The 13,506-nt window shown below is 53.2% G+C and overlaps 2 protein-coding genes across 3 annotated transcripts in view; both read right to left on the bottom strand.

Moving 5' to 3' along the window:
- The window catches only part of PWWP2B (PWWP domain containing 2B), a 46,982-nt gene extending 42,197 nt beyond the window's left edge, over nucleotides 1–4,785 (bottom strand). Inside the window, exon 1 of one of the 2 annotated variants that reach the window (XM_052799049.1) lies at nucleotides 4,570–4,785. In XM_052799049.1, the coding sequence (XP_052655009.1) occupies nucleotides 4,570–4,742 (173 nt within the window). In that variant the 5' untranslated portion in view covers nucleotides 4,743–4,785. The remainder of the gene's footprint in view (nucleotides 1–4,569) is intronic. The other variant, XM_052799048.1, reaches the window with a different exon arrangement.
- Nucleotides 4,786–11,203: 6,418 nt separating this feature from the next.
- Nucleotides 11,204–13,506, bottom strand: part of LRRC27 (leucine rich repeat containing 27) — a 33,732-nt gene continuing 31,429 nt past the window's right edge. Inside the window, exon 11 of the mRNA XM_052800087.1 lies at nucleotides 11,204–11,622. Within this exon, the coding sequence (XP_052656047.1) occupies nucleotides 11,479–11,622 (144 nt within the window). The 3' untranslated portion in view covers nucleotides 11,204–11,478. The remainder of the gene's footprint in view (nucleotides 11,623–13,506) is intronic.

Here is a 13,506-nt window from a genome sequence, read left to right as displayed (position 1 = left end):
TTTCCAGCCTGCCTACTGTGCCAGCTCTGGGCAGGGGTAAGAAAAGTTCTGCCGTCTCGCCCACCTGCCCGCCTCCCCACAAGACTACGTGCAACCCAGCCCTACTTCTCAGGCACAGGGGGAGGGAAAACAGCTCCAGAGAAGCCATGCACAGATATCTCTTATCTTGTCACCGTATCGCCAGGCGCCAGCAGTGCCTGTTCAGCACGAGCGAACAACCGCCATCACCCAAGGCTGCTTTCGGTTTCTCTATCCCTCCACACCAGGCGCTCCTGATGGGGATGCACTGAAAGACTCAGCTCCTTCCGCCGTGGGAAGTCCAACTAAAAGCGAGCAAGTCCTACCCTTGGAGAGCGTTAGCCAGCTGCCATGCCCGCAGCCTCCGGCGCTCCCCCCGCTGCCACCCCCCGCACCCAGCCTGAAGCCGCCTTCCACGCGGGCACAGATCCTTGTAAGAGGATTTAGCTCCAGTGCCTTTCCACCCACTGCAGAACAAGAAAGGTTTCATCTGACACACTTCACTCACTCTCCAGGAGAAGCTCACTTTTTACCACAAGGAAAAATAGCAATTTCACTAGCTTTCCCTACGTCCCCCAGACTTTTTCTGCACAAATCTGGATGTAGTTAATGTATCTCTTCTATCTACTTACTGTCACTATTGATTCTGCGTATCTAAACCCATCCAACTAAGATGAAGGTGCCTGAATTTGTGGGCTAGGGGCACGAGTACACGTGCAGGTATTACAAGCAGCAGGAAATACTGCGGGATGTGACTTCACCCTGTTTGGAATCCCCCTTTCTGGGGCAGTTGTAGCCAAACGAACTAAGTTACCTCAATCCAACCTCTGCTTGGAACAGAGGACACCATCCTCCGATTTATACGCATGCATAATTAAAAAAAAAAAACTAATTGTAAGTTCAGTTGCAACAAAATTGCCAAGTCTTGTTATCAAAACCACTCTAACTGCAGTCAGAATGCATTTAAACCTCCTCATGAGCACAGATGCTAGGTAGCTTACTGTCTAGAAGAGCGCGCTTACTAGAAGTGCGTAACGGCCAGTCACTCGATAATAAGCACTGGTGCTTGCTGCACGCACTATCTAGGCTGCGGTCAAAAAGGGATGCCTGTAGGAAGGCAATAACCATTCTTTCTTCAAACAGTTCCACAGCTATTGGAGAAGTCAAGCATGCGTTTTTAACTACATCCCACTGTTCCCAAAGGCACAGGGGAGAAGGCAGGCTGCAGGCAGGCAGGAAGCAGGCAGGCAGGCTCCTGCCCACAGCCGCTCCTGCTTCCCACGCAAGCTGCCTGCAGGCCGAGCCCCCGCACACCCGGGCAGGCGGTTGCGGGTTCAAACCTGCGCCTGCTTCTTTGTGGCTAAAATAACGGGAGTCCGACAGCCAGGACCTGGACGGAAAGGGATCTCCTGGCTGTCTGGGCGCTCGGGCTTGCAGGCCTGCCTCCCGCTCAGCTCCCCATGTCACTCGCTACATTTTAGGAGAAATAAAACAGACTCATCCCCTCTGTAATGCTAAGAACAGTTTAAAGCACAAAAGAAAGCCAAAGAGCCACCACACAGGCTTTCCCTCTCTTTTGGGGTTCTCCCCTCTTTTTGTACAACCCACTCCGGTTGCTCCTCTCCTGCCAGTCCTGTCCCACCGCCCGCACAGCCCCCTCTCTCCGGTGGAGCAGCACTGCCCGCCCGGCATCGACTGCTGCCCGGGAGGTACAGGCAGAGCACGCGGTAACCCCCGTGCAGGGCAGTGAGAGACACTGCTCCATCAGCAGGGCAACAGGCAAGAGGAGGGAAAACATCTCTGCCACGTCTCTGTTTTGGACTTGTTTGGGGGCCTTCGAAGTTCAGCACCAAGCTGACAAATTCCTGCTGCCTTTGGGACACATCTCGATTTTTACCTTCCAACCACCGGCAGACCGACTCCTGTATTCTGCTGTTAACGTGATGAGCAATATCTCTTCTTCCCTCCACATCCCAAATTTAGGGTCGCTGCAGTGGAGAAGGTGCTTTCAGCCTGCTCCCCACGTGCACCCGAAGTCACTAAGGTCCACCAGGAGCCAGGCGCTCGCCTCGCACACGACGCTTCCTTCCTGCTGACCAGCCACAACCAGAGGCCACGGCTCCCCAGCCACGCGTTGGCCAGTACACGTCACGGGATTCCTGCTGCCACCACAGGCCAGCCAGCTCTAGGGACCACCGCGGATGGGATGCGGCCCCAGCAGCTGCTCTGCTGTCAAGTTCTGCGCAACACCCGAAGCGGGGGGACCTCCCGGCCCGCTGCCTGGGCCCCGGCCCCACGGGGAGAGGGTCTCCTCCCAGCGCTGCAAGAGACTCGTGGAAGCTGAGAAGATCTCCACCCAGGGCTCCCAGAGCGCCAGGCAGGATGAGCTCCCGCTCCATCGCAGCCCTGCAGCGATGGTTAAAACGCAGTGCCAGTGGCACCCAGAAGCCAGACTGCTTTTCCTCCCATCTCACTACCTGAAGCAGCACTACCGTACCGATGGGCTACAAAACTGGTTCGCTCAAGGATTTTAGCTTCTTTTAAGGCGACGAGGGGGAGCAGCAATCCCATCCCTCCGTAATCTTGGGGTCAGGTGGGCCCATCCAAAAGCTCACCTTTCACCAAGTCTGATCATTAGAGATGATAATTACTGGCATGGGTGGGAGGAGATGCGGGCAGCTATCCTACTCATGAGATGAAACACACCAACAAAACCCCTTCTTTCTGCCCTCCCCATTCTACTTCAAGTCAGAAAGGAGGATGCTGCTCCAGCATCCCCACTGCAGGTCCAGGCAGCCCCCGGCCGAGCCGCAGGTCTCCCGGTTGATGGGACAGCAGCAGAACGAGCACCAGCCCTCAGAGACAACTCCACTGCTGAGGGGACCGTGGGACACCTGCCACCCTCCCACCCCAGCAGAGATCAGCATTACCAGCGACGGGCTCCAGTAGCACCTTAAGGCCCGGGAAGAAACACCCCTCTGGTTCTTTCTTGGATCCACCGGGGACAGAGGGAGAAGAGAAAAAAATCACGGAGAAAGGTTAGGGAAAAACAAAATAGGTAAAGAAGTGCACATTGTCACAGAGGAGGAAGACAACTGGAATGTGAAAAGACAGAGACAGCCGGCTTTTTGAACTGACTGAAGAGATGCCTACCGCTCACTGTTTTGGCTGGAACTAGACACCAAGCAGGGTTTATAGACTCTTAATAGAGTTAGATGCCTGAATACTTTTGAAAATCTGGCTCCAATTTTCCGGGATAGCCATGTGAAACTAAATAAACCATGAAAATTAAGTTCAGAAGTCTTGCTTCATACATCTTCCAAGAAGAACTGCAGAGGTGAAGCTGGCTGTACTCCTACCCAGCACTAACCTGACAATTCCTTTATTGAGCAGACAGAAACCAAACCCCTCTTCTCAACTCCAGCACAGCACAGAGAAAAGCTGGCCGCCTTTGGCACGCCAGTCCTTGGGACGGCTGTACCTACCATCAGTGCGTTTAAAAACGCCCTAAAAGTTAGCACCGTTTCGAAATAAAGCCTCCGCCGCGCGACGGTTCCCGTCCTTCGGAAGAACGGGCCTCTCGCGCGCCTCGTTTCGAGCGATGCCCCTCTCCGTGCCAGAGGGGACCTCGACCTCTCCGGAGCCGCTGCGACACGGCCCCGCAGCCCGGCCGCCGCAGAGAACGGGGGCCGCGGGGTCTGCGGCAGACCAAAGCGAGAACCGGAGGAAGGGGACATACCCCCAGGTTCCCCCCGGAAAACCATCATCGCCGCGGCCAACCGGAGCGGCAGAGCCGTCGGGTTAGCTCTAATGGAGGGCAGGACGGCGGCCACCGGCCACCGGGGAGCCGCGGGCAGGGCTGGGCCCGCCGTGCCGGCCCGGAGGAGGGGAGCTCGGGGAAGAAAGCGGACGAAAGCCGCCGGGCTGCAGCCTCCTCCCGAGGGCGACCGGGCGGCGCGGGGGCGGTCGCAGCGCCAGGTCGGCGGGTTCCCGCAGCGCCGGGGGGGGGGGGGGGGGGAGCGGTCACCCCGGTACCGGCCGGGACGCGGCGCTGCGGGGGAGCGGGAGCGGGGCCGGGGACAGGGACGCGCTCCCCCCAGGCCGTGGGCGAGGACAGCGGCCCCTCGGAGAGCCGGCGGGGGCCGTAGCGAAGCCTCGCCGCTCGCCGCGGAAGGGCCCGCCGGCGACGGGCGGCCCAGCTACCCACGCGGGGCTCCGGGGCCGCCCGCACCGCGCACCGGCCCTCGCCGTGGGCCCCGCCGGCGAGACGGTCCCGGTCCCGGTCCCGGTCTCGGTCTCGCCGCCCCCCCCCCCCCCCCCGCCGCTCCGGGCCCCGCTCCGGGCCGCTTTGTTCCCGCCGTACCGGGCCGCCCCGGGCGAACAAAGGGCGAGCGCCGCCGGCGGCGGGGGCAGCGCGGGGCCTCCGACCCCGGCCGGGCCGCCGCGCCCCGGGCCAGCCCCGCTCCCCCCGGCCCGGCCCGGTGCAGGCCCCGCTCCCCCGCAGTCCCGGACCGGCGTCAGCCACCCCCCCCGCCCGCCCCCCGCCCGTACTTCTTGGTGCAGTCGAGCAGGACGCCGGTGAAGCGGCGCTCCCCGCAGCTCAGCGTGACCACCAGCGTGTCGTTCACCATCTGCTCCACCAGCACCGGCAGCCACGCGCCCACCCGCGGCGACGGCGGCGCCTCCGCCGCCGCCTCCTCCTCCACCGCCGCCGCCTCGGCCATGCTGCTGCCGCTGCCGCTCCCCTCCCCCGCCGGCGGCGGCCGCTGGGGCCGGGCCGGGCCGGGCCGGGCCGCGCCGCGCGATGACCTCACGGTGCGGGCGCCCCGCGGCCGCCGCTGCCGTAGGTGCGTGACGTCAGGGCGCCGCCCCCGCGCCTGCGGGCGGCCCAGCGCCCCCCCCCGTCCCCCCCGCTCCGCCGGACGGACGGGGCCCTGCCGCGCCGCGGGGCGGGGCCGCCGCGCACGTGTGCCGGCCCGGGAGGGGCGGGGCCGGCCCGGGAGGGGCGGGGCCGGGCGCAGCGGGCCGGCCCCGCCCGCCCCCTGGCGGCCGCGGGGAGCGGGGCGGACCCTCCGCCTTTGCCGTCCGGCCGGGCCCCAACGGCGGCTTTCGCGCCCGCCCCCGGTCTGCCCTTCGGTGGACCGGCGTCCCGTCGTCGTCCCCCGAGGCAGGGAGAACCCGCTCGGGTCGTTTGTCATCAGAATGACGCGATACCGTCGTGACAGGCTACGTCATCGCACAGGGCGGGGCGGGCTGGCGGGACACAAGGCCGCGGGGTGCAGGGCGGGGGTCGTGGCCCGCAGCCCCCGCACCGCGGAGGGACGAGCCGGCGCCGGGCAGCCCGGTGGTCCGCGGCCCGGGGGGGGGAAACACGCTGGCAACGCTTCGGTGGCAAGACTCGCGACGCCCCACCGCCGGCGCAAGAAACGCCAGATTTGGGAAGGCAGCAGCGGGTGACCCCACGCGGGGCACGGCGGAGAGACCGCGAGGGCGAGCAGAGGGGCTGAGAGTCGGGGTCCGGAGGCGGCTTCCGCCACCCCCCTTGGGAACCCCGAAGGGCTCGCCCGGGCATGTCCGTCTTTGGAGGACAGCGTGATGGCGGGTGGGAGGCACGGCGGAAGGCCAGCTGCTCTGCGGCTTTTCACGCCTCTAAGGAAACGCCTGTATGTGAATTTCGAGGCTTGTAGAAAGTCCGAAAAATCTAAAACGTACGTGTTAAGGCACCTCCGAGGTGGATTTTTACTGTTTGGGAGCGTGACTCCAGGAGCCTTGTGCCGACGCTGCAGTTAGGAAAACAAGCAGCCTCTGTCAAGGTGAAATGGACTGCGCATCCAGCTGTGTGCCATTGCATTTTTGTGTTTTAGCACAGCGATCAAAACACAGCCGCTAGACCCACCCGGGGGGTCACAATGACAGCGTGTGCGTAGGAAAGCGAGCTACAGGGCGCGCGGACAACTCGGTCGTGGGCCCTGCGGCTGCCTGAGGACCCCAGCACACGGCCACTGGTACCAGTGGGAACCCACCTGCCCTGCGGCCAGACGCCCCAGAAGCGGAGCCTGCCTGCCCCTGCTCCCACGATTCGCCCCTCGGCTACTCAAACGCCAATTTACACGAGTGCTCGCCCAGCACTACCAAAGCCCCCCGAAGGGCCTCCTCTGCCAAACCCAGGTACCTCTGAAACATCCTTTTTGCTTTCTGAGATGTGCTACGGTACGAACGAAAGCCGAAATCCTCGGGTCTGACTCGGCTGCGGTATGTTTTGGATCCAAACGATGGAGCGGCAACAACTGCTCAGAGCCACTCCCACGCTCTCACCCTAGAGGTAGATAGCTCCCAGTTGTTCCTCTGTCAGTACCAGCTCGGAGTTTCGTCAGCAATAGACCGACCTCGGAAACTGGTCTGCAGACAGACTCACTGGAAATCCTGTACCGGCCTTTGTGCCAGCTGTGCCACGAGCCCAAAGCAAGAAATAGGCGTATCGCAAGTATGTCGGCAACATACAAAATACTCTTTGGTGATCTTCTGTGCCAACCCACGGTATCTTTCCCCATCTGCTTTGCACACAGCAGAAGCGTAACGATGGCTCTAAGACACGATTATTCTATGGATTATGGAAACGTGGAGAGAAATTTTGGCCACTTAAAATCATTGAGAAAACTTCAGGTGACTTCAACAGAGTCAGATTACATCTGTAACATCACTTCTCCCAAGTTGCTAAAACATACTTCAGATTTTAAGGATAGATAGCAATTTAAATCTTAATTTGCTTTACCTGTCTCCGACGTTTACTTCTGTCACTTCACCACTGTGAAGTAATTCAACTAATTCCACTTTTGCTTCTGGTTAGATTTTCTGCTCTTATTCACTGCAATGACCCTGCAACAAGCTTGCACATCCTCTGACAAATACTCAAGACTCAAGCAGTGAAATGCCATTTTCATTGCTTTTGAAATATAAGGGAGTCGAGAAAACATTTCTGCTAACGCTTAAGTTTTGCATTTTTTTCCCCCCTTTATAAAGGAAATGTTATTAAGCGTGTTTTGTGAGGCTGCACAGCAGGTTCAGATGATGTCTCTATTCCTTTGTATACAAAATGTAGTAGCGTTTTCCTACCTTGTTTTGTGGCTTTGAAATCCTTCAAAATTAGGGTCACCCAACACTTTCCAGTGTAAGCCTTCTTTCTGTTAACTTTGCCAAACATAATGGTTTGCGCCAAGTTTTTTCTTTCTGGGTGTTTGCTTCAAGGCCATTGGTCTTGGCTGCATTGGTTAGACATCCCTGAAAATAAACGATTTCATTAGCCATGGCTTAACCCCCTCTCTGCCTCAGTTAACCATTTGCCAAATGGGGATAATATTATCCCTTCCTAGCAGAGACACACCTATCAAGCCTCTCACTGTCTTGGTAGCATCACAGAAACTGGTTTCTTTGAAACCAAAACGCTGGGTTTCCCATGTGGACTTTGGCGAGTGAGCGTTAAATGAAAGCTTCAGCCGTTCACAGTATGGAAGAGACACGGAGAAATCTGGACTTGGGGATCCAGAAGTAGTAATGCTCCTGCGGGAGGAGCGGTACGGTCGTACTCGCTGTCTGGGATTGGTTTGTCCGGGTCGTAGATGAAGCAGGCCAGGGATGCAGGTCCAGTGCATCGGTGCAGGCGCGGTGCTGAGCCAGCCCTGCCGCACAGCTTCCAGGACCACATGGCGTTTGGGAAGGGCCAAGCATCTCGCGGGTGCCGCAGAGCCCAAGCCGGCGCAGCCGCGAGCGCTGGGGGTTGCGTGCGTGCCCCCCGTGTCACTGGCAGCGGGGGAGAAACGTCTCCCAGGGTGGGGGCTGCGCGCAGCAGCCTGAACTCAGCTGGGCTGGCGCTGGGCTAACGAACATGGGGACCCAGGCTGTTCCCCGACAGCCCGCCGGGGATGCCCGCGTTGCTCCCTGCAGAGCATGCGGTGCCAGGACCACTCATTGGTGCAGCCACAGGCGCAGCAAACCCATGGACCTCCAGCCACGACGCTGACCCAGGCGCAGCCCCCGCACTCGCCCCTCTGCCAGCCTGGAGCCCCCGGACTGACCCGCCAGGCCGGCTGCGCCCGGCCTCTGCCGCTCCTCGTGGGACTCCGACGGAGCAACCGCAGCCAGGCCTTCCCACTGCCTGGGTGTCACCACCACGCCACGATCCTGGCCACCAGCAGCTGCCTGCATGTCGCCACAGAACCGAAACTGGTTGGGAAAAGCTCCAAGCCATGAGCCTTAACAAACACCCAGGAGCAGCCGATTCACCTGCAGTCTCAAAGCAACATTTGGTTGCAGATGTAAGCGTTACCTGGCTTGTTAAATACTCGCTGATACCTGCACAAATTCGCATTACTTGTGGGACTGACTCGAGAACCAGAGGGGTTATTGGTACAGTCAAACTGCACCATGCTGGGCACTGTCACTGACAGACCTGCTGTGCTCTGCCTGTAAAGCATGCCAAAACAAAAGGATAAAGCAATTAGGTTTTGTGTTTGGTGACCCTTCCTCTTCTCCTCTCCTCTCAGAGGCCTGGCACTTCTGAAAATGGAACAAATGAGTATGGTTTAATTTCAGCCCTCCTGTTGGACTGGAAGTGTCCGTTCCCAATTTTCCATGAGCAAGTACCAATAAAACCACCACAGAAATCAATCACCATATTTGTACAAAACTAATTGAAACACCCTGTTCAGTCATTGCCTCTCATTAATCAGTTGTTGATCCAGACATATGCAAGACAAATCTCTCATATATTTGGAAGTGTATTCAACAACACCTCACAGAGAATGCAAGACAGATGCTTAAGGAATGGCCACAAACCTACAAATGCAAGAAACCGATCCCCTGGGATCCACCAGTTCAGCCTTAATGGATGATTTCCACTTAGGACTTCAGAGACATGAAAGTCAAAACCATGAAAAACAAAAGTCAAGTCCTTCTTATATGTGACTTTTTGGAAAAAAAAAAAAAAAGTAGAAAAAAATCCTTTTTGTAACCTTGCATTTGCTAATTATTTAAACAATGTAGCTCTGTAACACCTGCTAGTAGTATTTCCTTCAGGGTTGCCTTAGGGTTTATACACAGGCCAAACAGGATTGCTGTACATACATTAATGCTTTTACTGATAACTACAGAGAGTACGAGCTGGAACCAGGAGCAAGACACGTTCTACGTCCTCACCCTTACCCTGTTTCCCGCGCATGTGAACCCATGCCTCTCCAGCTCTGCCTTTGGTTCAGTTCCCTGAGAACTCTCACGCTCATCTCCAGGCATCTCTGAAACTCAACATTTTGGTAAGCTGCATCCACTAACTTACTTTTATAACCATCCTTTACAAATAACATGTATTTTTACTAATCTTTTATGGAAGAAGCCAGTTTATCTGAATTGCAGACTCAACTACGCTAGATTCATATGGAATTAATAAAGTGTCTCTGCTGTTGACTAAAGCTGAATTGTCATTGTACACAAATGACCGAGACCCTAACGTGAACCGTTGAAGCTTAATGTAGGTTTCAAGTAGAGACTTGCCAAAAAGGGCTAATAAATGTTTACTCACATGAACAGTACTATGCATTATGTTCTCTGTTAATCTAAAAGGCATAAGAAAACCAAAAAACCTCAGCTGAATTGGTATTATTTATTACGGAAACTTTTTAATGTTGCAATTGCAGTATCTAGAGGACAGGACAAGCTGTAGTTTCTGAGGCAGCCTTGACTTTCCGCAAAACCTTGAAAATACTTTGAGAGCAACATGCAAGCAGAGAGGAAAGTTCTAATGTCATCAGAGATATCTGTACTGATTTTCAGAAGGAAAAGGATTTTTCTGAAACATCCTCCAAAACACGGTGATACACTTTTACAGAAAGTCTACCTCCAAAACCGTTCAGAAATTAAGGCAGTTTCTACTGTCACATGCACTCTTTAAGTCCAGTGACTCTGAACGTAACTTGGGCCAGATGCAGACCATTTCGGAATACACAGAATAAATCAATGCACAATTACCAGTATGGAAACAGTGGGGACACACGTATTACAGACATTCAAAGGAAACTGTCAAAAGTGGATCAAAGTAACATCACTGTAATAGTATTCATTCAGAAAAAGCGCACCAAACCTAAAGGAGCTGCTCTGAGCTTTCCATCTGTGTGGCAGCAGAACTGGCCGAGCGAGCCTCGTTAATAACCCATATGAGACGAGGAAGCACAAAGATGTGTAATTCTGGGTGGCGGAGCCAGCGAGGTGGGCATGGATTACAGGAAGCCCTGGGACAGGTCTGATGGCAGCCAACCACTGCCACTTTTGTCCCTACAGAGCAGTTCGGTGGTGTTACTGTTTATTTCCAACATTTTAAGGCATGTACGCTTTGCAGAAAGTGGAGGCAAGACCCACCTGAGGTACCTCTGCTATCCCAGGAGGATAAGTGACAGGATGATGGCAGGGGACAACAGAGACAGTGGGGACGGAGGGAGAACACAGAAAGCGTGGGAGGGAGGAATACCTTTGCTATTTTTTAAATTCCGTACCATGACCCCCTTCCCAGGGCTCTTGTGGTACTGGAAAACCACTGGCGCTGGTTCAGCTCCTGTAATGCTTTTCTGTAATAAAGCCCTCTCCAAAGTACTGCTGCTCTTTTGGGGGAGTAGAAGGTAAAAGCTCCTCATACCTCATCCTGGTAACTGCAGTCTCAGCGCTGCATAGCTCCACGTACCTCAAAGGAGCAACTCTGCTGGGATTCAGGCTCAGTTGTTATCACATCTTGTTTGCCTGTGCTCTCTGATCCCCTGCTCTCCCTGCAGCCAGCATCCAAGGAGCCCCAGGAAAGGCACCGAGGTGTCAAAGGGGCAGCTCTGCTGCTCCCAAACGTCAGCAGGGCTCCCAACCAAAGTACAGACACCCTGAGAAGGGCTCCTGCCTGCTTCCTCTTGTCCAGGAGGAGGATGCAGCTGTCATGACAGTAAAATGCAAACAACGTTATTCTATATTTGAAGACTACCTTTAAAACTAATGTTACGATTTAACATTAAACACAGTGTTTGTGTTGAAAACACAGACTGGTCTGATTTGACTAGGACATACAGTGCAAGGCCAGAGATGTGTTATTCATGAAATTAGTTAACTAAGAGTACACAGTTCGTCGTTTTAGCAAAATTACAAATGGCTGCTTCAAATCTTAGAGACAACTTTGGAATTTTTATTTTCATAGGATTTCCACAGCCTATAGAAGCGTGCTTAAGAAGAATGCGCAGAGAGGCTGAAGAAAACACTACAACACTGTGCCACAAATCTTCTAAAATAAACACATTTTACAGTCAGTTAAAGCAGATTGATTATCATTATAGGTTTAACATTGTCAAATGCAGTCGGGAAGACTAAGTGAGAAGAGGAGGCTTTTGTAATTCTCATTCTTGTGACGTAAACATTTCACGCTTTAACAATTCCAGGCGATCAGAATTTGCTACTGGAAAAGATCTTTTGAGTTTGCATTCTTGGTGAGTCAGGTGGAAACTCTCCCAGGAAGGCTGTGAGACAATACTCCTGGAGAGGGAGTCCCCCTTTTGTTTTTGCTAGCTTGGTCTGCAGATCTTCAACCTTGGATTTAAAACCAAACAAACAAACAAAAAATAAAGAATGGATATAGAAGTATATGTAATTAAGAACAGAAAGTAATGCTTATGTCTAATGGGCCAGATTTTTACCTGCTCCTTCTGCAGCCTCCATTTGTATACACATGAAGCCGTACACAAACTATAACTAGAGTACACACTTGAATTGCCTTGTCCATCCACTATGTCCAACACCATGTGTTAACTGTGCAAGCATAAGAATGTGCTAGGATTTACATCTCCAGTCCCATGCACGTTTAAATTTAACATTCAAATATGTGCACGTTTTAAAATAGCTGAAATGACAACAGTGGGTTTTAGTCTCATTAGTGCAAATACATGCATAGGTCAGTTTGTAGGAATAAAGAAGCTATCGATTATAAAAGAGCTGGAAGCATTAAAGCTCAACAGATTTTGAAAGTAATAAACAGTAACTACATGTACCACTAAACTTATTACTAATAAATATATTTGTGAATAGTCTCAACTCAATATTGGTATGTAAATATATTTTTTACCAGATTAAGATTCATATTCATTCACTTAGATATTTCACAAAATTGTAATAAACTTGAAAGTTGATGGAAATTCAGTAAAGCTCTTAAAAAAGTCTTCATGAAAATATTCTGCTTTTTAAAAATACAACTGCAGATTTTAAAATGTTATTTCTTTTCCTACTCTGTATGTTATGAGTACTATAGAATACAGTACAGTCATATTCAAAGTACCATAACCTTGGGGGTTCCAAAATACTTTAAAATTATCATGCCAAGTTTACACACGTTTCATACACAAAAGCTCACAGTGAAGTCCATGAGTAGATCTTTGCAGGCTTTGGCCCCCGACGGTCCATTCCACATATCTTTTTTTAAAAGAACTTTAAAAAAAATGAAAACAATTAAGCTAATACAATTACATCTTTCCACTGTTTGAAGCATGCACTCCATAAAACATGCTCCTTTGTGCCAGCATGACGCACCTGGTATTAATGGCATGCTGTGAAGCTGAAAGTCACTCAGAATAAGTGAATGAACTCAAGCTCCTCAAATCCCACAGTTCCCCAATTGCCATCATAATGCGTTCCTTTTTGGGTGGTAATTACCACTTTTAAAATACTAGTAGGCCATTACAGACAGAGCAGTTCCCCTGCTCTGCCAGGCTTGTAGTTTGTGTGGACATACTTGACGCTGCAGCTAAGCAGAAGACATTTTGCAAGCCAACCACCACGCTGCTGAGCTCCTGGGGATATTGTTAAGGAATGGGATCTCCTGAGTAGCACCAAGACTCTCAAATGTGTACTTGGGAAACCAAAGGGCAGATTACTAATGGAAGCCACAAAGGCAATGAAGCCCATCCTGAGCTGCAGCCACGTGCTGCCCCGTGAGAGCAGAGAGACCCTCCCAGGGCACCAGGAGCCCACGGCACAGGTCACGCAGAGCCTCTACGGAGTCCACTCCTAAATGCCAGGGTGATGTTGTCATACGTGACTCTTATGCCTATCTCGAGGAACGAGTTCCATTTTGGGAGCGGGCAGCTTGCGTTGTGCTGTGCGTGACGTCGTGCAACGCGAGGGACGAGGGTAATTTTAGAACAGTGTCACGATTTCCTGGCATAGGGACAGACGCTTTGCACTATGTATGACTTGTTTGCCCTGTTATGTATAGCAGGGAGGCTGTGCTTTCAGCACATTAGATAGCTTTGGTTTTAAGGCCGAAAGATGCTTTGAATAAAATCAGAGTTTCTTTTTTCCAAAAGTACACGTACCGTAAAGTCACTGCAAAAATGAGGCTATGAAATCCATGGCCTTTTCGCGATCAGTTCACAGAGCTACAGCCACATGTGCATTTCCAGTATTTCTACTCGGTGACTG

This window comes from Harpia harpyja, chromosome 10, assembly GCF_026419915.1.
Source record: "Harpia harpyja isolate bHarHar1 chromosome 10, bHarHar1 primary haplotype, whole genome shotgun sequence".
Classification (NCBI taxonomy): Eukaryota; Metazoa; Chordata; class Aves; order Accipitriformes; family Accipitridae; genus Harpia; species Harpia harpyja.
Note: the sequence above shows the minus strand (reverse complement) of the source record. Positions and strands in the feature narration are given on the sequence as shown.